This window comes from Coturnix japonica, chromosome 1 (assembly GCF_054131305.1).
Source record: "Coturnix japonica strain WE chromosome 1, WE-NBRP24, whole genome shotgun sequence".
In the NCBI taxonomy this organism is placed as follows: domain Eukaryota; kingdom Metazoa; phylum Chordata; class Aves; order Galliformes; family Phasianidae; genus Coturnix; species Coturnix japonica.
Window position 1 is genome coordinate 30,462,096 of NC_140663.1, and position 26,644 is coordinate 30,488,739.

At 42.2% G+C, this 26,644-nt stretch overlaps 1 protein-coding gene across 6 annotated transcripts in view; it reads left to right on the forward strand.

Moving 5' to 3' along the window:
- Positions 1–5,988: 5,988 nt before the first annotated feature.
- LEMD3 (LEM domain containing 3) overlaps positions 5,989–26,644 on the forward strand; it is a 40,265-nt gene continuing 19,609 nt past the window's right edge. The window contains exons 1-4 of one of the 6 annotated variants that reach the window (XR_014933968.1): positions 5,989–7,493; positions 21,562–21,615; positions 23,075–23,112; positions 25,140–25,206. Coding sequence is in view for 3 of the 6 variants with exons in the window: in XM_015855614.3 (XP_015711100.2) it covers positions 6,092–7,493; positions 21,562–21,615; positions 23,075–23,112; positions 25,140–25,206 (1,561 nt within the window). In the remaining 3 variants the exon portion in view is untranslated. The remainder of the gene's footprint in view (positions 7,494–21,561; positions 21,616–23,074; positions 23,113–25,139; positions 25,207–26,644) is intronic. The other 5 variants (XR_014933966.1, XM_015855614.3, XM_015855623.3 and 2 more) reach the window with 5 other exon arrangements.

Genomic DNA, 26,644 nt, shown 5'->3' on the forward strand with positions numbered 1-26,644 from the left:
AGGTTTCCATCCTGTACCTTTCTGGATGAATTTCCAATTAATTTCAGTTAGATTTGTGATTAGAGTTTCTAGGAAGTGGTCTTCTATACAACTGAACTTGAATGTTTAGCACATCATGAGCACACTGCAAAGGGCTCACTGGAAAGCTTGGCCCTGCACATCTTCACTATGTTACTATCTGAGCTTGTCACAGAGTTAACTCAGTTTTCCTGGCCACAAACCCACAATATGAGGTCTGTACTCTCATCTGTTCTCTTCTTGTCTCATTATCTTACTTCAACTGTTACATATTTTTTTCTGTTAACAAGGCTATTCACTCTAAAAATCTTAGTTTCATGATCTAACGTAACACTTTCCCATTCAGCTCTTCCTTCTGTGCCTGTTTCAGCACATCTCTAAGGGTCTAGTTATACCTACCCACTTTGTTTCTGATTATGTTATGACAACTTTCTAAATTACATGGTTACAAACTGTTGTTTTTTTTTTCCCCCTCTGGATTGAGTAGTCAACCGGCGTGTTATTTTTTGGCTGACTGACTGCAATACAGAACGTTTTCTTTTGGTACATCTTCTGTTTGTTTATAGCATATAATAGCAGTTATCTTGCATTTAATTCCATAGAATTTTCAATTTTATTGTCTCTAACAAGAATACCATTCACAGTAACCAAGGCATCCAGCAAGTCAAGGACCAAGAATGGTCTGGGAAAGCACTGGAGTGGAATTGCTACTTTACTCTTCTATAACATTTTCCATCTTGGTTCTTAGAGGACTTTCACAAAGATGAATCATTATTTCTGTCTGCATGTAGGAGAAACTGAGTCACCTGAAGAGGAAGTGATTTGCCACACAGCAAGGCAGTCAAGTGCCAGGAGCAAAGTACTGGTCTCTGCTTTCCTTCTGGTGCCCTCATGGCATGAGCTCAGTTCACAGCTCTGTTCATAGTTCACAGCTGTCTTTATGATCCCAGGTGAGTCACTTGGGTCCTTTACTCTGCTGACACCGGAGTGTTTGCTCAATTTAAGCAATTGCTAAATGCTATTGCTATTCTGCTGCTCCCTCTGCTTTCTTCTGTTCCTTTTACCTTCTTTCTTTTTTACACATTTTCCCATATTTCTACTGTTTTATCCTTGTTTCTTTTCTATGTGGATTTGTGTGTGTGTGTTGAATTTTTTTTTTCTTTTTGTATATCTTTATGCTTTTTCTCTGCAAGAGATCTGTTCCACTTCAGCCCAGCTTCAGTCTTATGAAGGTGAGCTGGAGATACAGCAGAAAGCATTGGCCTTGCTCCTGTCTGGCTTTACACAGGGAGAGGACTAGGGCTTTGCTGCTATGTGGATTTCCCAGAAGTAATATTGGAGCCAGTCCAACAATTTACAGTAAAAGGACTTCAGTTCTAATGCAAGTTCAATAAGGTTTTTCAGGTCACGTACAATAAGCTAAATGGCCCATCAGTTGTGTCTCTGGTCTGAAAAATTACATAAAATCAAAACCTTTGCCAGGATGCTGCATGGTACACACTGGACTTGAAAGATCTGGCTTTCATATGAAACTTAGCGTGAGCGGAAAAGGGAGATCTTTGACCTGTAGTGACCATGCAAAGTTAAGAACAAAAGGGCCCATAACTGGAGGATGTTCCTGTGGGGTCAGACCTTCAGATGCTGGGCATCCTTAGCTTCATTCTCCAACCAAGACACTCACTGGTCCTCTGTGCCACACAGAGCCCAAGCACTAGGCCAACAGGGCAGGCATATAGAGTTCAGCAGTGCAAAGGAGAAATGTGGCCTCTTGGGACAGCTACCATGTCATAAACCAGAAGCTGAAGGGTAAGCAGCGACAAAGGAAAGCCTCCAATGTGCCATTCTTATAGATGGATGTCGAGTGCAGTGATGTTGTCTATACATGGCAGACAACTGGAGTGTTCAGTGCATGCTGGAGGCTCCCATGATGTGACGCAGGAGCTTTGTTTCAGGTAAAACCAAGCCACTTTTAGAGTGGAGATGTGGATAGCTTACCCGTAAGCCAAAATCAGCTGTTGTGAGCGCTCCCTAAAGTCATATAAATACAGCATGTATTTGGAGTAGTTATGGTAGTTCTTAGAGCCAGTGGGACTTCACTCACCTTGCCTGTGAGTCATTCTTAAGGAAGTTCCTTCTCCCTCTATGGGAAATTTTCTATGTGGAATTATTGACAGAGAAAATTGCACAGCTTAAGGAAATCTAAATACGCAAGGCCCACGCCACTGTGAGCTAGCAACAAAAGAATTGATTCAGTACTCAATAAAAAGCTGGAAGCAGGAGAGACTGATATGTTTGTGGCAGTTTGTGCTGCTGAGATGAAAAGAGGTTCTGTAGAAACGTGGGTTTTGTTAAAGACTGCTGGCTTCCTGCCTGTATATCTTGCATGCAGTTCTGATGGGAGGTCATGGAGGCAAATGTGTATTCTAGAGATAGGGAATAAGTTCTCCTGTGTTTCTATGGGTACAAGAGAGCAATTAAACTGGCAGAAGCCTTCACCTACAGTAGTGCTAATAGTTATTTAGAACACAATGAATTTAGTGCTTTTTGTATTTATTGAATAAAGTGAAATCTGAGCCTTTTGGCACAAGAAATGCATTACACAATTAGCCTTAAAATGAAAACGTAAAAAGAAAAGTTTTCTGTTCTGTGAATGATGTGTCTTCTTTTAAAGGTTATTAAATGAATGAAATAGACGTAAGTTTTCAAGACATTAGCATTGGATTAAAGTCAGAGATGGAACTGTAAATAGTGAGCTCTTTGTGGCTATGACTGCTCCGCTCTTTACATTGCTGCCAAACACCATCAAAGTCCCAGGCTAAAGTGCCATCCCTGCCCCTATATTAAAGGATGTTCAGGACATCATCAAAATATCTCCTCAGGTTTATTCAACATATCTGCATCTCTCAAGGTTCTGAGAAAGCAAGAAAGGTACAAGAGTGTAGGTAATGAGGCATCTCTAAGCATTCAATGTTCTGTTAATTTCAGGGTGATGGGATCCCTTCCCAGTATCCTCCAGTAGTTAAGGACGCCTCTCTAGATTTCGTGTTTCACAGAATGTCCTGGGTTGGAAGGAACTTCAAGGATCACGAATCCCCAAACCCCCTGCCAGAGGCAGGGCAATCAACCTCCAGATCTACTACTAGACCACGCTGCCCAGGGCCCCACACAACCTGGCCTTGAGCACCTCCAGGGATGGGGCATCCACAGCCTCTCTGGGCAGCTGTGCCAGCACCTCACCACTCCCCAGGTCTTGAAAGCAAGTTTTTGCAAGAATTACTCAATAGAAGGAAAGCAAATGCTCACATACATGTGAAAAAAATAACTGATAGCTGATTCTGGGCCACAAATACGTGTTTCATATTAGCAGAGCTTCTATATGCTAAGAGAAGTCAAACAATATGAAAAATATGCGGTCTGATCACCAAGATCAGCTTCATTTTTTCCTTTTCAAATTTGACTGGAATACTCAGGAGATTATCCACTGCAATAACTTAAAGAATGAATGGCACAGCCCATTAGTCATCCACTTTAAGTGTATGTTACAGCATCCACTAGTCTTCTAGCAACAATTACTTTGAGTCATGAGACAACAGGGCAAGAAAGCTTTAGGGGCCAGCAGCTGACTGACATTTTTGTACTGTGAGAGATTTATTCTTTCTTTGTGAATAGCTTTGAGGTGTCTGATGATAGTTGGTGTTCTTTAACCCCAGTTTCTGGGAAGCTGGACAGCCTGAATGCTCAGGCTTACGAATGAAGATTGTTCCCTTTTAGAGACTAGAGGTGCACAGTCATAGCAAGTTATCACACACCCTGCGGGAGCTGAACTGCTATGAAAGTTGTAGGTGAGAGTTGCAATGTGGAGACAAGAGGCCTCTTTCTGAGATGAAGATACCTAACACGCTGTGCTCACACAGAGCAAGCAGTCCAGCACCAAGTGGCAAGTAGGAGCGGTAGACTCTTTGTGGGTGCCCATGTCTTACCCACAAACCAGCAGCAATTCAAAGGCAAGCGATGGCATAGGTCTTTTGATCATTAGTAGGGTGCCCTCAGGAAACAAAAGCATATCAGCAAGAGATGTATCAGCAAAACACAATGCTGTATTAAAAGACACACTAAGAAAGGTAAACTGTCATTCAGAGAGTCTGAATGCTTACAAAAATTCATAGGCATCACACAAACTTGAAATCAGGAAGGAGATAAAAGCAGCATTAAGATGCTACTTCAAATCCCATGCACAATGGGGTTGGTGGGAACATGATTGCTGACTTGCACAAGAACACAATTCCATCAGATAGAAGAACCAGATCTTTCAAAGATTATCTTTGTTTGGCATCTGCTGAAAAAATCTACTACCTGGAGATACTGATACAAATCTATAGTAATAAACAAACATGGAGATCTGGGATTGGTAGTATCCCTTCTTCAGTATCAACCAGAAGACACTTCAAAATGTTCTGGCACACATTTTAGAGCATGGCATGGAATATACAGGCCTTTCAGTCAGCTGCTCTATGTATACACACTACATATTCCTTCAGGGAGGTGATTGATTTGTTGACAATTTATAGTATTTCCTGCCCTCCTGCTGCCAAGTAAACAGGTTTACAAACTAATTAATGACTTCACTGTTATAAAAAGCTGGAACATCTGAGTAATATTGGTAAAATCAAGGGATCTACACTAGGACAGCACACACTTGTCTCATAAAGGGAGGGTGTCAGTGTGTAGCCACTTGTGCACTTGTACAGTAGAGCTGATGCTGAGTGTAATCCTCACTACACACAGAGCTCAGCGTGTTTCTCCAAAGCACATTGTTGCACATGAAATAGTTTCCCTGCACTTGGAATGCAGCAGCACCAACACAGTAGCCCAGTGACAGACCCCGCAGTATCAGAAATGTTCTGTTAAAGGAAGCTGAGATCAGATAGTTGGCTCTGTGCGTCCAGGTGTGGTTGGTCAGAAATGAAGGGTGGAGTACAGCAGTTAATCATCACAATTCATCATCATTACGAAGGATGGTTTCATGATACTCTTCTAGCTCTGCAGCCTGGCTCAGCTTTCAGCACATAGCTACAGCACAGTCATCTGAATTCCTGCTCTGCAAATGTTCCTCCACTTCAGCGTTCTGACATTAGCAGGCCACATCCCTCACTGCAGCAGACCCAGAGTGGGAAACGTACAACTGCTCTTACCACCAGACCCTGCTTCTGGACCATTGTGCGTGCATTGCTACAAGGGCAATTATAGTCAGACTGAAATGGAAACAGTGCTGCATTTATGGTGTGCTCATGGGTGGGTAGGCCAAGAGTTTGTCGTTTGGGATGGTCAGACAAAGGCACATGGGTCAGAAGGGGACTTTGCAGTCTCTACATAAGGCCTATATGTCAAAGGGCAACCACAGAATCACAGAATGACCCGGGTTGGAAGGGACCTCAAGGATCATGTAGTTCCAACCCCCCTGCCTGGCAGGGCCACCAAACATACACCTTTACTAGATCAGGTTGCCCAGGGCCCCGTCCAACCTGGTCTTGAACACCTCCAAGGACGGGGCATCCACAACCTCCCTGGGCAGCCTGTTCCAGGACCAGGAGGGCTGGCACATGCCCCACGCAGAGAAATGCCAATCGGCACAATTATTTTGACAAACACCCATGTGATAAACACACTTGATGTATGTTGTTAGTTTTCACGGTTCTATATTTGAGACGGTATATTTTCCTACAGAAAACAGCATCTCCAGACACTGGTATGTCTAAGGAAAGTGATGCTCAGGGCACATCTTCCATTGAGCTCATTGAGGAGCACATCACAGCAACATCTCACAGCGCTGCCTGTCTTTTAGGGGAGCTCAGAGAGGGCTGAGGGTCGGCTGTGTGTGCATGAGCAGCGGCTCACACGGTGCAGGTGGGGTCTGGGTGTACCCACAGCCGCAGCCGAGCCAGGGCCGGGGGCGGGCGGTGCCTGGGGGTGACGGGCGGGTCTAGGCCACAGCCGAGTGCGCACGCGTCAGTTCCGGCGGGGAGCGCGGCGCGGCGCGTGGGTAGGAAACGCCGCGGCGGCGGGGGAGCGGAAAATGGCGGCGGCCGCGCAGCTGACGGATGAGGAGCTGTTCTCGGAGCTCAGGCGCTTCGGCTTCTCTCCGGGGCCGGTCACCGAGAGCACCCGGCCCGTCTATCTGAAGAAGCTGAAGAAGCTGCGCGAGGAGGAGCGGGCCGGGGCCCGCGGCGGCGCCAACAAGACCCGGAACAGCAACAACAATAACACGGCGGCCGGAGGCGGCGGCGGCGGCGGCGCCGGGAGAGCGGGCGCGGGCGGGCGGCTGTCGGGCGCCGAGCACCCGTACCTCCACGGGGCCGGGCGGAGCCGCGCTGCACCCCCTGCCGGGGGCGGCAAAGTGCTGCTGGGCTTCAGCTCCGACGAGTCGGACGCGGAGCCCGGCCCTCGCGGCCAGGCCGGCGGCAGGAGGGAGCGGGCTTCGCCCCTCTTCCGTGCGGCGAGGCCCGGCGGCGGCCCGGCCCCCCCGGAGGAGGCGGCCCGGCGGAAGCACGGCGCCTGGTGGGGGGCGGCGGCGGCACGCAGAGCGGATCCGAGAGCCTGGGAGCGTGGGGACGGCGGGGAGGAGGACGACGACGACGCGGAGGAGGAGGAGGAGAAGGGCGAGCAGCGGCGGTGGAAGAACCGGACCGTGAACGGCAGCCGGCTGCTCGCCTGCGGCGGGAACGAGTACTCAGACTCGGAGGAAGAGGAGGCGGCGGCCCGGCAGCAGGTACCGAGGGAGGAGGCGGCGGCCCGACGGCACAGACGGAGCCTCGGCAAGTCCGCGCCGTTCACTGCGAGCAAATGCGCCGCGGCCGGTGCCGGCGCGATGGAGAGGGACGGCGGGGGATGCGGTGCCGGCGCGACTGACGGGGCGGCGGGGGCGGCCGCTGCCGGGAGCCGAGACGGGGGCGGGAGCCGCGAGGAGACGGCGGCCGCTGCGGGGGGAAGATGCGAGAGTCCGGAGCCGGGTCCCATCGGCCCCCGGTATCGCCTCGGCCCGGCCAGGAGGGGCCCCGCGGTGCCGCTCCCGGACGCGGACGGCGGTGACGGCGCCGAGCCCCCGGGCGCCGCCAGGAAGGCCACCAACAACCACGTCCTCGGCGGGGCCGCCGGCAGCTACGGCACAGAGGCCAGGATCTATTCCGCTACCAACAGCCTCCCCCCGGGCGGGAGCGCCTCCCTCAGACTCAACCACTCCAATCATACGGGTTCAAATCACACCTACCTGAAAAACACCTACAAGAAGAATCTCTCCGAGCCCGAGGAGGAGCTTCTCCAACAGTTCAAAAGAGAGGAGGTATCCACCACTGGAGGCTTCAGTGCACATTACCTGTCCATGTTCCTCTTAACTGCTGCATGCTTGTTCTTTCTGATACTGGGATTCACATACCTGAGAATGAGAGGTTCTGGAGTAGCTGAGGATGTGGGAGCCAACAGTAAGTATTAGGTCAAGGGGAAGGGCAGTTAATTTCTGCAACGGGATGTACTGCTGCTAATCCAACTCTGCGTTCTCAGGTGGTCTGTGCTGCACAGTTTGTGGTTCTGCTGTTCCATAAATTTCCCACTTAGGTTGGAGCACACAGGAACTGACTGGCCTTCCTAAAGCGATGTAGTGAAGCTTGCCAGACGTTTGGGGATAAACCCATATTCTTATTATTCTCTGCTGTAATCTATTGGTACCTTGTTTTCTAGCATGTTTTGTTCAGTCTAGAAGATCATGGTTAATAGACAGTCGACAAGGTAAGGCTTTTACCCACCTCAGAGAAGATGCTCGTTTGGATACCTGGGATTCTTGCAGGGCTAAGGTTCGACTGTAGTTGTTAAGTAATGAAGCAGGTTGCCTATGTGTGTATGTGTGTTGAGGCTGGGGAGGATGCTGGGCTGAGATGTTTTTTCAACACTATGACAAACTTTGTGCAGACTTTTAACCTGCTATATACTATTTTCGCATATGTGCTTATATATTTAAAATGAGAATGTGATTATGCACTAAATGCTATTGTGCTGTACTTTGGTTTTCACAGCATTTTTTTTAATTTAATCCTATATTATTTGGGTGTGTCTTTAATACATGGAAGCAATTTATTGGAATGGGTGTGGAAACTACCATTTTCCATTCACAAAACATCTGAAGATGGAAGTGTACCATTTCTACCTAAGGAGGCATAATACCAGAATGAAAAACCATGCTGTTACTCATTGGGAGCAATGAAAAATTGCTCGAAAAGCTTGTTTTGGGATGTAAGACCATTAGAAGGTTCTTGGAGATTTGTAGAATCATAGAATGGCCTGGATTGAAAAGGACCACAATGATCATTTAGTTTCAACCCCCTGCTATGTGCAGGGTCACCAACCAGCAGCCCAGGCTGCCCAGAGCCACATCCAGCCTGGCCTTGAATGCCTCCAGGGATGGGGCATCCACAACCTCCTTGGGCAACCTGTGCTAGTGATTGTATTGTTCTTGCAATCACTTAGGAGAAATATGTGGACATATGTTCACATGTATCTGAGACATTTCTTAATATTTCTTTGTATGGATTTTAGGGCATGTGTATAGTCATACGTGAACATAAATACAAGTGCCTTGCATGGAATGATCCTGCTGCTAGTTTGGGTTCTGCTAGAAGTTACAGGACAGAGGAGCTGAAATTATTCTGTTTATCTTTTGTTTTTATTTTTCCCTTTCATTTTATTACATAGCAGTAACTATAATAGCAGAATAGTTTTATTTTTCATGCTTTCTGTAGGAGGAGTGGAGACAAAGAATTAAGTGTTTAAGAAAAGTCAACAGCAATAAAGGTTAGAACATCTGCTGTAGTTTCTTTGACCATCCACATGGCTCTTAATAACTACTGTTCAGTCCTGTTCTTGGGAAGGTGGTGAATACGTATTAGTTATAGTGTGACTGTTGGGACCGTACTTACTCCTGTTCTGTGGTTCACTTCTGACCATAACCTACATAGATGGTTTTGTGCGGTTCCACAAACACACGTTTGCTTATTTTTTCTGTCCTAGTCTTAAGTTCTTAAAATCTGATTATTTTAATAGAGAAGAGCTTTCAGCCTCCTAGGATAAACTTCCCAACTCAGCGGTTAAAACTTGCCCTGTCATGCTGATTGGTAAAGCTGGATGTCTCAACAGTGCAGGCCGCAATAATACTGAGGAAATAAATCTACTCTGAGCTCCTTGTCCTGGAAAGAGGAAAGAAAAACCCTTCTGTTTTAATGTGGGAACTTTCCTATGGAAATGTGGGATCACTTGTTCGAGTATATTGTTTTTAAAGTTGGTAGGGATGGAGATTGTAGGGAATGTGCTCCTTTGCTTTGGCTGCCCAGCCAAACGTCTGATGGTTCAGGGTTACTCAGAAGTTCAATTAAACCAGTCCTTGGCCTGCTGAAAGACAAGACAGGCCCCAAAAACGCATCTCTACTGGGAGGGGAAGGAAACCAGTCTTCTTTTGGGTGGTTCCCTAAGCTTAGTTCAACATCATCTGAGCATGTCCTTTAGTTCTTGAGCTTATGTATTGCGTTTTGTTCATAGAAGCAGAACTGATTCATGCATTTTTATTGAAAATAATAGCATAGCTTGTGAAACAGCTCTTCAGTTAGATCATTAGATACTGGGTTGTTTTTGTCTTTACTCGACTTTAGGTAAGACTCCATGGGTTGTGAATAGTTTCATCAATGTGAGGATGTAAGAAGAAAAGTGTTCCTATATTTGAGCTGCCTTTTTTCTTTCTCTTGCGGGGTGTGGTACATGACAAATTTGAGTTGCTTGTCTTGTTCCTTTTTTTGACATTGAATTCTGTCAAAATAAGGTGCTATTTTGTGTGACATGTTGAAAAACATTTGTTACCAGCTACAGCCAGTGTTAGCACATACATTTCTTGGGCTGTGATGTGAGGGCAGAGGAGATGCTTGTAAGTGGGTTGTGTTTGCTGTCTCTGACAGTCTTGTACATGAAAAGATCTGTTTGTGCTTGATACTGGTGACTTAATTCATGTGGCTCTTGCTGTAAGTGTGTCTTGCTTGCACCTACCTTTAAATGTGATGGGATTGTATGAACATCCTGCAGAGCCATTTGTCAGGAAAATGGTCAGATTGACTTTATTCTTCCTAGAGGTCTTTGTGTTCTGAAGAGTTTATGATCGCTTCCTATTTCATTAATTTAGTTTTGTGATGTTACTTGGAGCATCTCAAGTGGCTGTTGGCACTTCTGGGAGTTCGTTACAAAGTTTCATGGAATTTTGTGCAGAGAATTTCATTGATTAAAAAGCTGGAGTTGCTGTATGAAAGACAAGAGGTGGACTAGTAAGCACATGGGTCTGTAATTTACTGCTGAAGTGCTGTGGCATATCACAAATAACTGCTGAAACTTGACTTGCCTTCATAGTGCCTGTATTTTAAGGAGATGGCTGTTTGATACTTGCTTTGGAATATGTAGAACTAACTTGGTCTGCATGCCTTAGGAATACTGTTGTTTGCAGACATGTGCAGGACTTTCCTCATGCCATGATTTCAGATATTTTTTGAATGTATTTTCAACATTACCCTCACAGGCTGTTTTATGTTCTTGTTGTTTTTTTTTTTTGTGGAGCAATGAGAAATTCAAACTGAAACTACCTGCTTGAGGAGTGGGCATGCAGAAGAGCTCTAACAGGATCTGATTCCACAAGCTGTCAGGAAACTAATTGGAAGTTTTCATTCAGTCTCATAGCATGTGGTGGTTTTCACAAAAGAATATTTGCTTTCTGTTGGTGAGAGAACTGAGGGCAATGTAGAATCTGAGAGATACGCACCTTTTCCATGTTTATAGAGCATTGCAGACCAGACAGAAGTAGGAAACCAAACAGCAATCTTGTTTTCCTTCTGCTACAGCAGTAGTGGTTACAGTGGAAGTCTTTTAAGGAGGAGCCCGTAATACCCAAGGACATACATTTAGTGTAGCGTTGGAACCCTACTTTGCACTGTTTCTTAAGGTATACCAGTAGGAGAGGGGAATCTTACCTGCATTAGTCTTTCTACTAATGGGGTCTGCTGATGTTTCTAAAAAAGTCATGTACACTTAACAAATGTTGATGTATATTTCATGTGGAAGTACTAGGTTGCAAAACTTTGGCTTAATGCTTACTCAGCTAAGCTGTCAGCAGTGCTGGGGTTGTACCAAGCTGATCCCTGTCAGGCTTCTTGCCTTGTGCTTCAGAAATAGTCCAAACATGTGAATGGCAGGGCAGAGCTGCTGTTGGACAATCTTGTTTGATCAGTTAACAAAAGAAGCTTAACAGGCAAGTAAATTAAGCAAGTACCTTAGTTTTTGTTAATGGAAGTGCTGTTCCAGTGCTGTGGAGAAGGACAAAGTCCTTTGTAATCATCAGATGTATTCCTTACATGCTAAAAAACTCCCGAGTAACTGTGTTCCTTGGTATAAGTACTTGTTCTTTGGGATTTGAGGTAGTTCAAAAGGAGTGAGTTGACCAGTCAAGATACGTTAAGGTGATTTTCAGGGGATTTGTGTTCTCTTAAGAAATCTCATAGCAATATCTTTGTCCTGACTGTTCACTTCTTGGCCCCTTCTATTTTTGCAGGAGGTTTACAATTGCAAGAGAAAGTGACAAAGCCTTTACCATAATTATAATACATGAGGATGGGGCTAGCTCAGCCTCTGATCAAAGTAACTCTCATGTCTTGTATTGTGGTTACTGACCAATTTGAATTGAGCAAAATTTGGAAGAGGGTCAGTGTACTGGTGCACAGAAGCATGTTGATGGGTGCAAGTACAGATGGGAGAACCACTGAACAACATGCAGCTGACCTCATGCAGGTTCCTTCTCTGTAAAGGGTTTGCTTTAGTTTATGTTTGCTGTGGAGTCTTCTTGTAAAAATAAACAAAAAATCAAGTTCTTGAATGAAAGTGGTGCCGTAAAGGCTTTACAGTTGATGTCAGAGCACAGTCTGTTCCTGGAAGATAAAGAAATAATAAAACAAACTGGATGCTTTGACTCCATGCAGGTATGGCCTCTTTGCACAGCTGATAAGACAGTACCTGCATGTCATCTCAGTATTTCTACAGTTTCTGTATTGGCGAATAAATGCCTCGAGTTCACACAAAGCCGATCGGAGATACTGCTGATATTCTTCCCTAGAAACTTTGAGTATTCTTTAGAAACTTGTCAATTCAGTGAGCTCAGCCCAGGTGGAGGAATTGAAGGTGTTGATAATGGAGAGAAAAGGTTGAATCAAGTATTTTTGGGTAACTTGAGCATGGTATGGTAAAAAATTAGCGTACCGTTTGTAATAAGGAAATACATTGGGGATGAGGAAATTAAGGCCCCAGCCTTCTGTACTTCACGTATGATTATTTTCTGTGACATTGTTACATCATCCCCCTTTCCATGCTTCTGTTGTTTCTCATTTCTACTGTTTCCAGTGTATTGCGGAGAACAAAAGGATAATGGAGTGAGTGTCATACATATACTGAACATGTAGCTAGCAAACAATGTGATTTTTGGGCCTAGTTTGTTGGAGAAGTGATGTAACATCTAATGTTTTGCAGAGAAAAATCACGTTTTCTGCTCATCTTGTAATGCACGTACCTTGAAAACAAGTGTCTTTTTGGCGTCCTAAATTCCATTAACTCTTTCAAGTGAACTGAGTTACGTGCTGAATTGATATAGAAGGTTCTCTAATGTGGAGAGGGGGAGAGATGGTAGGGAGGTTAAAAGAAGTTTAACATTGAATTAAGTGGCATTAAAGCCTACTAAGTAGATCAGTTGGATTTCAGTAATGATGTGGTAGATAAGTAAGACGCATGACTCTTCATAAATGAATGGTTGTATACTAATTCCGAAGCCCATTTCTCTATTGTAGAAATAGAGACAATTTACTGAACTAAACATTGGAAGACAGCATCTTAAACTGTATGTAAAGCAGTTGTTCTTTAAGACTGCATTTATTCACTTAAGACTTAATGCAGAGTTTATATGCAGGACACATCTTAACCTTTATTGGAAAGGTACAGAATTTGGGTAGCATCTTAGTTAAAGCATCATTTGTCTACCCTTGTTAGTGCACCGAATAAGACTATCGCAAGAGGACTGTAGGGATGAGTTGCACAAAACAGGCTGGTTTCTAAGGCAACATCTGGATCTTAATTTTCATTTTCTCCACACTCTTTCTATGAAGGTCAGTTGAGTATGTGAATTGCTTAGCAGAAAAGCCTTATACTTTTCCGTTATGCCTTTGCTAATGCTTATCTTGGCTTCTGGATGTTTTCAGTAGGCAGCGTATCAAAACTACTCACCTTAACCATCGGCCTCCTCATTACCCATCGTGTCATTTTGTAGCTATACCACAAAACATCCCTCAGCAGACTCGTTCTGTGAGCCCTCTTCAGTGTCAACAGGCTGCACAACAAGGACATCTCAGGTCCAGTGTTCCCGAACGTCACATTGCATCTCTAACAAACTCAGCTTTATCTGGATGCATTGGTTGAACAGAAATGTAGCTAAACCTGATGTGAGACCTGCTGGTAGGAATTGAGCAATGGAGAATTTAGTGGAAGTGAGGGGTTCCAAATAAGAGAAGGCACGTTTTTGGTTACTGCTACCTTAAAACACTCTTGGTTGTGATATGGTTTCTTTTTCTTTCTTTCTTTCTTTTTTCTTTTTTTTTTTTCTTTTTTAAATTCACAGCATGTTTTCAGGGAAATGGTGAAACATTAATCAGGACATTTTTCTGATCATCTCTGACATTTGACCTGTGTCTAAAAGTTTAGTGGGGTGTTTGTTCTTGTTCAAACAGTATTATTCAGACAACCACAGAGGGTATTTGTTAACTTTCCATTGACAGACTGAGTGGTGCATGTGTGATTAAACCCCTCAGAGGCCTCTTTCAGGCTTGGAAATCCTGTCAGAGTTACTGGGCAAGAGCCAGTCTGGCTGTCGTATTTGGGCTGTTCCTCACTCTTACGAATTCCTTGGAAGGAGTTTAGTGTTATTTTGTAAATAAGAGAAAATGATTAATGAAATTCCTCTGTGTGATATTGAAGAGTAGAGTGTGATGTCAAATTCATCGGTCTTTTTGTGTATTGGTTTGGACCTGATGTGTGATTCAAGGAAGTTTCTGGTTGTGGGAGGCATGGTGTGGTATTTTAACTTTTAAAGGAAGCTCGTGCTGCCCAGGGCAGAGTTTGCCCAGCTAAGAAAATGCAGACTTCCTTTTCAACAAGAAACTGTTCTTAATTCTTATTTTTGAGTTTTTCTATAAGCCTATGAAGTAATGCTTATCCAGGAGCAGCTCTAGATAGAGGTCTTTTTTCCTGAATAACTGTGGGAAATGGGTAGTCTGAGCTGTATCTAAAAGGGTATTTCATGTTTGTGTACTTCATGTTTTGTAGAGAAGACAAACTTTTGTTTATTCTGATAAACCCTTAGAAAAATCTGAAACGCTGTTGAGAACATCTAGGAGAGCTCTAGCACTGTACTGTCTGTACATTGGCTTTTGAGCTATTCCTTTTTCTTTTCACAGTGAAAACCAGAAATACCAGCTGTGCTGTTGAGTACTCTCGAGTACTCTGAGCCATTCAGCATGGGCAGATATGTATGTGACTTGGTGGTCCTCAGTGTATTATGACCAGTGACTTTAAACACCACAGACTTTTTTTTTTTAAGCTTGTTCACCTTGAGAAAGAAGTGCTTTTATGTACTGTGGAATTGGATGAAGCAGCTGATGATGTTCTCTCACTTGTAACTTGAAATACTGTTTTTCCCTTGACCTTCATGAAGAAACAATAAGATTGTGCAGATTTAGTACACTTGAAATAGGAAAAAAAAAAATGATGTTCAGGTATGTTTTGTTCTGCTATGTGTTGTATTTGGCACTAACGTCACTGCTTTGTGGGAGGACCAAACCAGAAAAAAATAATTGTATGAAAATGCCAGGACATCTCGTTGTCAGGACTGTTGATTTTTGAGGTCCAAAGGCCAATAGGATCTGCCTGTGCCTCTTGTAAGGGAATGAATTGGTGTTGTGTTCTTTACCATTCAAAAGATGGCACTGTGTAGAGCTTCTTACCCAAATCTTGTTATCATACTAGAAGCTATTACTGGCATTCATATGCCAGATTCAGCACCTCAATCCGCAAGCACCTCCTTATGTGTAGCCTTATTAATTTAAGGAAGAAAGCAACAACAAAACAATGACCACAAACCAATTATGATAACAAAGTTGGAGGCCTTAGATCAAACAGACTCTTGGACTGAGAGTAGGAGGTAAAGGTAAGCCTTAAGCATAAGCACCGCTGTGGTGTATGGCTGTGGTAGCCCAGTTGTTTTTAGATGATCAGTTCTATTTGAACCTGCCAGTTAAGCTATCTGCCAAGTGTGGGTGGTGGTGGAGGCGGAGCAGAAGGTTACCTGACCCTTCAGTCTTGTTCCAGCTGTTAAAAATGAAAGTTTCTGACCGTCACTCACTTCCTTTCACTTTCAGTCAAATGTTGCTGAGCTCATCCTGGTTTCCAGCTGTGTAAACTCCTGTGCATACTGAACAGCTTCTCTGTAGCCAGAAGAGATACGTTGGTAACCTTCCCATTGCTTCTTATTGGAAAGCTCTTTGTGGGGAGAAGAAACCTGTTAGCAGCTAAATCTGTATCACCTGCACAATGGAGAGAAAGCTTTCTCCCTCAGAGGCTTGCAGCACTTTTCAGGCTTTGTATAGGGTATGGACCATTGTTAATCAATTCTGCTGCTTCTCTCAGTGCAAGTGCTGATAGTCAGAACAGTTAAAAGGACAAAGGCACAGCAGAACACCAGTTTTGAAAAGAAAAAATGCCAATGTGTCCTTTATCTTGAATTTGTTAATGGCATTGCTCTCCTGATTGAGGGTCTTTTAAGGATTCTTCTGTCAGTGCTCTCTGTTTGAATGTTATCTTTGGATGCTGTAAGCTGCTCATAGTTCTGTAGTGATACCAATTCTTTGTAACAGAAGGCTGTATGGAAGAAAAGGTTGACTGTATTTTTATGCTGGACTATCTTCAAGACAGAAATCTTTCCTTCCTGCTTGTGCAAGATGAGGAGGAGTGCTTCTATGCAGATTGGCCCCTCAGGGGGATGACAGTGTATTTAATATTTAATTGCAACTTCCCAATAATTGTTAAACCTTCTGTGTTTTAATAACACTTGCATTACCGGTTTACTCTCCAGCTTGAACTTTGGAGCTGGAGGAAAGCCTGGCAGTTTCCTAATCTGATGTTTGAGCTGCCTCTGCTGCAGTGTTTTCCAGGAGGTATTTCACAGCTTCTCAATACATTTTCCATTTCAGTGTTCATTTATTGAAGTCTTGGGTTTTCCTTGACCTTACAATGTACAAGGATCTTAAATATTTGGGAGGAAGCAGAGAAGAAAGAAGAATTAATATAGCAGCCTGTTGTGGTTCTATTGCAGGCAAAGGTATTCTTTACCTGCTATAAAGTTCTGGGAGGTGTCTGAAATATAATGTTTTTCCTGATAATATTTTGCAGCTGCTAATAAAAGCAGCCTTAGCTTTTTTCCTTTTCTCCTACATAAAACACCAGCCCATAATGGAGACCACTTGTGTGTATGTATGCAAGGAATGTTATACTAACAAATTTTTACAGTGCATTGCAAATGCACTTTTGAGCTATTTTCTTTCTAATAGAAGGCAGAGAATTGTTTCCTCATTGAAATGTAGTGTGTTTTCTAATGTGATGTAAAAGAATGTGTGTGCACATTCCATTGCTATAAAACATTTATGCTCACCGGTAGAAATAAAACTGGAAGATAATTCTGTTATGAGTGTTGTTTAGCCTTCCTCCACAAATGTAAATGGGGAAAACTATTATGTAAATAGTATATCAGCTTCAATGTGCTCTTGTTCAAGTTGCTCTTCTACTGAGTGTATTGATGTAAGTGTAGAAGAGATGGCATTAGGTATGAAGACCAGTTTCTAGATGGGTGTGGTAACTGGAATTACTGAGGTAAGCATTTGGTGGCTGGCACATGGGGCTTCTGTTGTAGCTGTCCTGCAGTTGTGTATGAGGTGCAGAACTGTCTGTTCTGCCTGAGTTTCTCATCTCGTGATAGAACTAGAGACTTACATTGCAGTGATACCTTCTTGTGGATACAGTTATTCTCCAATTTGTTTCGTAGTGTAGCTGCGTTGATTCTGGTGTGGGTTTGTTTAACTTTTTTATCATTATGTGTCTATTTACAGTTATTTTCAAGGTCTTTCACTCTGTCTTGTAGACACAAGCTTGCAGCGGGTGCTTCCCTGCAGCAGGTTATCACCAGTAACACTGTTGATAGACTGGCAATACTGTAGTCTAAACTTGCTCTAAAGTCAACTCTGGTGTTTCGGCAACTGTTTCAGTTTTGTATTTATTTTATAATTTATTAGGAAAAATGACAAGTGAAGTTCTTAAGAACTGACAGCCTGCTCTTCTGTTTCACTTACCCAGTGCTGGACTATTTATAGATGTTACACAGATCAAAATAGTGAATCTTTTAAGCATGAAACTTAGGATTTCTAGAGTTTTTATGAAGGCACTAAAAATGAAAGTATTGCTTTTATTCAGGTGAAATTAAGTCATAGAATCATAGAATGGCTTGAGTTGGAAGGGACTTCAAAGATCATCTCATTCCAACCCCCTGTGGTGGGCAGGGTTGCCAACAACTAGATCAGTCTGCCAATGAAACCATCAAGCTTGGCCTTGAACAGTTCCAGAAATGGGGTATTACCAGCTTCTCTGGGCAGCCTGTGCCATTGCCTCACCACTCTCTGAGAGAAGAATTTCTTCCACCATCTAACCTAAAAATCCCCTCTTTTAGTTTATATCCATTCCCCCTTGTCCCCGTCATCATCTACCCTTGTAGAAAGTCTGTCCCCCTCCTGCTTGTAACTTCTTTCATATATATATATTCATACAGATTCTTTTACCTAAAATAATGAGGAGTTTGCTACTATTAGGGCAGAGAGAAAAATATCTGGAAGTCTGTCACAGAAAGATAACTTTGATTCTTTGAGAGGAGGCTTTTGTCAGAAAAGAAGTGATAAGGAAGTGATTTAGTTGTTTCATCGACCCTTATCTCGCCTATTCATATGCGGGATTAATTCAGATGATGCTGGAGAAAATTCTTAATGGAAGTTCTCTAAACTGACAGAGATAGCTCAAAAACTGACATGAGCTCTATCTTTCCTTTACATGCTTTTAGAATTCTCCAATCCTTTTGGCAGGTAGCACTACTGTTCAAAAAGAGCATGGTCAGACTACTGTGGTCCAGCAGGTTGTTTTCATCTTAGGTGTGTACTGATTTAGAAGGAGAAATACCTTTTCTGAAGCAAAGACTATCTGTCTTTGCTGTCATAGCAAGGAATAGTAGGACTCATCAGTATGGAAGAGTAAGGGCTGGGGAATGAAGTAAGGGGGTGAGTATTATGGAGGAGTGAATGCAGTCTGATTACTCACTGCTTCCTGTAATGTGAGGAGGAATTTGGCAAGTGGCAAGTTCAGAAAAAGCAAAGCAAATGGTTTTTCATGTATTTATGTTAACTTGTGGAACTCTATCGCCTTATGTTGCTGAAGCTAAGAGCTTGCTTGGCGTTAATGTGGGACTAGACAAATTGGTGGGGTAAAGTACACTGGTACTGATGCATATAGGAAAAGAAAACTTCTGTCTGACTCAGGAAATCTGAGATGAAAGTTTGTTGATGGCTAAGGGAATATTCTGTTGAAGTATCAATATTCCTATGCTCAGCTGATTGCTTTTGCTTGTGATCTCTTGATTTCTCTGTCCACTTAAGAACAGAAGAGTAAAACCTTCCTGACACTGCTCATGAGTCCTTGGTTTGTCCCACTGTGACTGTTTCTTTATGTGTCAGTTTTGATATCATCTGTTGAAGTGTTGAATGGTAACGCTGTTCAGGGTAGCTCTAGGCCTGTTATGGAAGGATTGACTATTTTCTTTTATCCAACTTTAGTGACCAGAAAATAAAGATAGCCCTTTTGCATTGCATTAGTGATATGTATCTATCTTAAAAAATACACTTGCTTAAGATGTTTGTGCGTATCTTCTTGCTAGGTGTGACTGCCAGTGAAGCTATTTCAGTCTGTGGAACTTGGCCTGTTGATGCTCTGTAAGAGCTGACTTGTGCATTCACAAATGTCTGCAGCCAGGCTACGGCTTCGTGTCTGTTAAAGCACGCATTGACAAAGAGGAGAAATCCCACTTTGTGCTCTGTGTTTGTCCTTGTGGAAAAACTGAAGGATTCCTTTGTAAACACTGTCTGCAATTGTTACCAATGTATTAGGCAGGAAACTGGGGCCAGTGAGTGGTTTTATTGTTGCTTTTAAGATGACAGCTGCTGTATTCCCTTGGAAATTAACCTTGTATGTTGACACTGACCGCATTTGTATTCCTAAAATTGAGTATCTGTGTGATACTTGGTGTGTTTGTGCTGACAGCTTTGGCTGGAACGCTTTGGAGCTGTGACCCTTAAAGTGGTGACTTTTTGTTATTTGAGACCGAGCAGTTCTGCCACAGTAAGTCATCATTTACAGCTTGACCCAACAAAGATACATAGGAAATAGATCCTTCTAAAGGTTATTGGTCATCTTTTCAGTTAATCTGAAGAACATATATGAGCCACTTATATTAATTTCACAGGCTTTTCAGTAATCTTGTTGTCTTAACCAGTATTTAAATAAGATCCGCTTCTTCAAAATGGAACTTAAATAGCTATTTTCTTCTGACTTGGATTAAATAATCCTGTTATCAGTCAAGGGAAAGCCATGCTGGGAAAAAAAGCTCTTCTTCCAGGGTAGCAAAGCTCTGTGCAGAACGCTCAGCTAGTCCCCTTGCTTTGGAGACATAACTCTTTGAAGCTTGTAAAAAATTGAGCTTGATAGATAAGCCACTTTGAAGTCTGTTAGTTGTTGCTGTATGGCTGAGATATTCAGCCCTCCTTGAGAAGCCTTGGAAGTATATGTTCACATAAGAAAGTTTTCTGTTAGTAATTAGTTATTAATATTTGTGCTGGTAGAACAAGAACCTATTACTGGTTGAGGTAAACTTGTGTATTTTAAGAACTGTGGAAGAAAATTTTTTGAACCAGTAATGTGGACGTAATGCATTGAAGCAACTGAGATGAGCTGGGGAAGCTGATCAAAACTTTGCATTTGAGGCTGTGGCAAGTGAGATGGCCTGGTAAGAGTTTTGACTGTGGAAAAAAATAAAGAAATGTGGTTGAGGATGGGCCTTATTGGTTCTAATTAATCAAGTTTAAGTGGTAAATAGATCCAGATTTCGTAACAGCTGTCAATTGCACACATAGGTGATAAGTTGCTGTAGTGGCATGCTGCATACTTGCATCTTAATGCATTGGGTATCCTAAGCTATGTTAACATCGTGCGTGGAATGTTTCTTTTACTGGTTAACCACCCATCAGATCATACATTTAAGAGATCCTACTGTGTGAGTTGCAATGAGTTACAAGGATTGTCTCAACTGTGTGATAGATAAGTTTGAAGGGAAGTTTTGCTTTCTGTATTTTTAGCATATTGTGTTTGTGGAAGAGTGGAAACATTGACGCATCTCATCTAGATGCTTCATAAGGGCAACCTTTTAATTTACCCAAGTGTAAAGTTGTTCACCTGTGAGACTGACTTCCTGTTGAGATGGGGAAGTTGTGAACGTGGGAACAAACTGCCTTTGTTTAGTTGCAGTACATGGAACTGCAGCCAGCAGCTTTCAGTTTGCATCTTTGCAGCTGTGCTCATAATGTATTTCTATTTGTTCCATGGCTTTCGTCAGAGCTGAAACGTGGCTGTCTATATGGAAATCTACATGCTAATTTGTCTTGTAGGCCTCCCCTGCATTTAAAACCATACAGTCAAGTTTTCATATATGCACAATAAGGTTGATTTTTTGGGAAAAGCCCTTTTCTACACTCTGGATAAGTAATGATTACACTGAGATGCTGGTTGTGGCTCTAATTCCATTTCAGGCTATTGAGATTAAAAATGGAGTGTGCTGGAAACATTCTACAAAGTTAATGACTGAAATATGCGGAAACTTTGTACAGTTGGTAGTTTGATAGCTCATAGTAGGCAATCTTTGAGAATCTGAAGCACTACAGGGCTTGATTTGAGCATCCTCTGCTTCTATTAGCATTTATTAATCTGATATCTGAATTAAGTGTTCGTGTCTATAAAAACCAGACCCTATGTTGGGCTGTTATTCTTTTTTTCCTTCTGCAGTGTCAGAGGAAGTGAACTTGTTTATTGCTTTGGGCAAGTGACACAATTCTGAGCCAAGGCACAAGAGCAGCCTCTTGTTTGCAGAGTTTCAAAGGGTCAAGCTCTTTTCTTTACACAGAAAACATTTTTGTTGCCCCACGTGGTTTGTTGGCTCTAATTGTTCCTTGTCACTGCTACGTGTAGGAGCAATAAAACCGTAATCATTCTCATTTCTGCTTGTTTTTCAAAATTAAGGTGAAGTGGGTCAACATCTGTCTCCTGGTAGAAGTGCTGTGGAAGTTTTTGCAGGTAACGTAAGTTGCATTGTTTTACAGAAACTATGATTCGATCAGTTACATAGCCAAGTAACATTACATATGGCAAAAGTCAGGGAACCGCTGTTTTATGAGTTGGTATTTCAATTCCTTTGTACCTCTGTTACCCATGCATAAGAAATCCTGCTTCCAATCTGGTGTCTCTACCTTTATTTCTCTTCTTCTTCCCATTTATACTTGGGTTAGTCATCCTGGTTATGGTTTGGGAGTCAAGATGCTGTTAGTCAGCTGGCTGCCAGGGGTGCTCCTGGTGATGCCCTGTGAAGACCTTTATGCATGGGAGCGCTTTGTGTAGGTCAGGTTTGTATCAGAGGCTGTTGCTGGTTGCCTTCAGGTGCAACCAGAAATGCCGTGGAAACAGCTGTGATACCTTGGGAGTGGAGGCTAACCATACTGTGTAAGTGGAGTTACTTATTTTGGACTCCAGTTAATATAGTGCTTGTGTTTTACTGTGCTTCAGTTCAACCTTTTAACTGTAGAAATACATTAAACATTGTGTCCCTTGTGCACACCCATTTGTTTTGTACTTTCAGCATCAATATGATGGCACTTAATCCAGACCTTCAAGACTTTGACAGGTTCCCCCTGATGTTTTCTTTATCCCGATTGTGTTTGTGCTGAGTGAACTGAGGCCAGTGGAAGTTTCATTTCTCATTTGAATGGGATGCAGAAGTGCTCACTGCTGTGTGAGCTCAGTCTGTGGGTGACAGTTTGTAGCTTAGAGAGGCAAGACTCTGTGCTTTAATGGTGATTGCTTCCTGCCTTGGTAGTGTTTCAGTTACCAGGCAGTCATTCTTGAGTGTAAGTATAGGACAAATGATTTGTCTAGCTTTGGTTTCTCTTGCTTGAGGAATTTATTGTTGTAGCCAGGAGGAATCCAATAGATAAGCATATGCATTGAGGAGCTGTGCAAACTTTGCTGTTTGGAATGAAGTGATCATTTAGGCTTGTTGCAATCCTTGCCTAAGCCCTCAATGTGTCATCTCTTACTTCCATTAGTAAGTTAAGTACTGTGTAGTTGTACAGCTCTGTTGTATGCTCTACTGTTTAGTAGCAATAAAAAGTAGTTATACTTCTTTTTAAATAGATATCTAAAGTATGTAAACCCTTCAAATTATGATTTTAATGCGGTTGAATCATTAAAGCGAGTGTTCGGAAAACAACAAGCACGTTTTTGTCTGCAGGAGAACGACTGTGAAATATGCAGATAAACAGGATTCTGGTTTAACCTAAGTGCTGCCATAGCATGATGTAAAACGTGGAGCTTACGTCAAATGCTAATAGCTGCCTAATTGTTATTTCTCATGTTATGGACTTGTTTGTTTTTCTCTAAACAATACAGCATTGTTATAAAATTGGTGTGATGATGTACTATTTTTTTAAACTACTTTCAAACTATAGAATAAATTTTTTTCTTCTTTTTTTTTTGATAGTCAAGAATCCCTTCAGTGGAGAGCTACAAGATATAGAAGTAAGTAAGACCATTTGATGTTGAGATTTTGCTCTGTCAAATAGTTCTAGAAAAGCCATAGTGATCTTATCAGAACGGTGTGGTTTCTGAATGTTTCTCATGAGATGAGTATGTTTCTTGTTGCTTGAGAATTTTAAGTTTTTGTTTTTCATTTTGGGCAGTATAAATGGGGTTACAAGACTTGGCTACCTCATACTTGTTGCTTTGTGTACTGAGAAAATGTTACCCAATTTGTATTGTAGATGTATGAGGAAAAAATGTGTTCTAAGACTTTTTTTTGGTGCTAAATTGATAAGTTTTCCTTTACTGCTACCATTTGTTTCTTAACTGTGAAAGGACTACTGGCAAGAGAGATGATTGTCATAAGACTTTATGGTCTCGTAGCGCTGCAGAAGAGCCAAGGGTTAGTTGCCTTTAGAAAATGCATTTGAAAATTTGTCTCTTTCACTTTGAATCTATGCGATAACCTGTTTTGAGATGTCATCCTGGAAGGTACCAGGGTTAGTCTTAGTAGTGCAGCTTGCATTTTGGTGGTTCTCTGTGGGGGGCCTCCAGTCTTTTTGGCTGGCCTGTAAACAGTGATCTGCTTTTCATTGGCATGTACGTGGAAGTTTCACGAGATCATTTTTGGGAGGTTTAGTGTTGTTGCATATTTTCAGTGGTTAAATCTGGCTACTTTTTGTGGAGAAAATTCTACTGAACCTTCTGAACAAATTAAATTTTGTGAAGTAGGTTCTGAGGTTCCAACAGGCAAATAAGCTGAACTTGGAGCACTGTTTGTATTAGAGAGCTGATATTTTCCATTCAGGAAATGGGTTAACAAGGTTGGTTAACTTCCTGGGTAATACCAACTGTAACGCTGATTTAATCTCAGTGGTGGATTTCTAGAGCCAGAATACGAGAGGCAGTTTTTGCTGTTGTCTGTGGGGAATTAATCTGTCAAATTTTTGATCAATAAAAAGTATTCTCCCTTTTGCTAGCAGTTTTCTTGTGGAAAATAATTGGAACTACTCAGTCTTTAAAATGTTGTCAGACAGCACTCATGCAGCAGGGAATTATACTAAAAATACATAATTTTTCCTTCCAGTGCAAATAAAACAAGAAGATAAACAGACTGGAAAACTGTCTTTTGTATATTTTCTGAATGAAGGTTCTTATCTCAGTCATTTTCCTCTGCCTGGGAGTCAGAGCCAGCTTCAAGAAAGCACCCCACAACTTTTTGCAGTGGCTTTCAGTGTACTCAGTGTATATAATTAACTTATTCCAGTATAAAAGGTTTCAGAACGAATTTCGATGAAATTGCACCATATCTTGGTAAAGAAGTTTCAATCAGTGATGAAGTAACAGTTCTATGATGTTCATGTTTCCATACTTTGGTAAATAGGCCTAGCAGCCTATGCAGGAAGCTTTAAGAAAGATGATGTAAATGGTAGCTTTTCTTTAAAAAAAATTACTGCAGTCTGGGGACAGGAAAACTAGATTTTTGATGTCTGCGTCTTACGTGGGGAATATGGCCATGTGATGCTCCAGTGTTGCTCGTGTGTGGTGTCACCACCCTCTTTTAAGAGCAAAGCTCACTTCTATTTTTGCATAGTAGCTTTCAAAAAAGCTCACCTGGCTTCTTTTGGGTCACAGAACTGTGGGGTTAGGAAGGGACTCTGGAGATCATCTCGTCCGACTCCCTGCTAAAGCAGGTTTCCTGCAGTAGGTCATTGCACTTTTCTCTCAACAGTATTAAAATAACCTTCTGAGCTGACTGTTTTAATTGGCTGAGCAAACAGATTCCAGGCTGCAATCTAGTTCAGTTTCAGTCAAGATCTGAAAAGTTAGTATAGTGAATGCTTTTTTTCAATATCTCCAACTTAAGTTGTTGTTGTTGTGTGAGACATTATAGCTTTCTACCTGTATATGTGTCTACAATTTTTTTTCCCTTCTGATAATGTATAAAATCTTTGGATTAAGTGTAAGAAAATGCCTTGCTAGTAATGCTGTTTTAATATTAACGTGATGTTTTTTTGTAATTCTAGGAAGATGAAATAAGCCTCATGATGAACAGCTTATATGCACTTCATGATAAGTTGGCACAAGTAGCAGGTAACACTTGAGAAATATTGTGACTAAGAGTATTATGGTAACAGCTACTGAGATGTGTGTGCTCAGGTAGTGATTTGTAGCAACTGGCATATCACAGAATCACAGAATGACCCGGGTTGGAAGGGACCTCAAGGATCATGTAGTTCCAACCCCCCTGCCTGGCAGGGCCACCAAACGGGGGCATCCACAACCTCCCTGGGCAGCCTGTTCCAGGGCCTAACCACTCTCCTAGTGAAGAACTTCCCCCCAACATCCAACCTAAATCTTCCCTCTTTCAACTTAAAACCATTTTCCCGTGTCCTGCTATTGTCAGCCCTTTCGAAGAGTTTACTCCCCTCCTGGGAGTAAGTTCCCTTCAGGTATTGAAAGGCTGCAATGAGGTCATCTCGCAACCTTCTCTTCTCCAGGCTGAACAAGCCCAACTCCCTCAGCCTGTCCTCATAGGGGAGGTGCTCCAGCCCCCTGATCATCTTCGTGGCCCTCCTCTGGACCCTTTCCAAAATCTGTCTGAGGCCCTTTAGAGTTCTGCTTTGGGAAATTAGAAGTCCCATTTCTAGGGCATGTTCACTGCCTTTTCTGCCAGTGTAGCATCTTTCATTGCAACGTTTTTTGGGTTACAATGGAAGATCGAATATTTTGATATCAAGATTTTTGATCTAACGTCATAATGCTTCATTAATCTGGTTTGATTAGAAGGTTTAAATATGCTGTATGTGGTGAGGCCACGGTGGTTATTTCATTCTAGTGGAAAAATGTTTGAAACTTTATTTCACAACGAGCAAAAATGTTTAGTGGTTAAACGAGATGGCCTTGTTAGACAGATTAGTCTAACTTTCAGCTAATTGCATACTAATGTAACTGTGTATAGTATTGTGCAAGAGGTGGTGTTCAGAACTAATTATTGAATATTCAAAATAAAATCACTGTGCTTTCACAATTAAGACAGCTTTAAATTATGTGGCTACTTACACATCAGAGTTGGGAAATGGTAAAATTAAGATTCAGTTCTTAAGATTAAATTCACTTTGTCATCGAGTGAATGTGATTTACAGCAGCAACTGGTCTGTGATCACTGAGCTGTTTGTTCAACGTCTTCGTTTATTTTTTTAGTATTTGCGAGGCAGTGGTTCGTTATTTCTGTAACTGTTCTTTGTGACAACTGTTTGTTTTGCAACAGCAGGTACCACTGAGAAGGCTTCTCAGTGTATTCACTTTCTCTATATTTAGGCTCACTATTGTCATATACTGCAGGTATTTGTCAAAGGGTGAAAACGTGGCAACAGCTGTGAGGCTGACAGTTTATGTCTGGGACTGTGCAGGAAATAGATGAGAAATCTGAGCAACTCTGTAATACCTTTAAATTGCAGGAGTGATCTTCCTGCAGAAGCTTTTGTTTTCAGAATATTTACAATATCTGCAGTGAATTAAAGGAATGTTT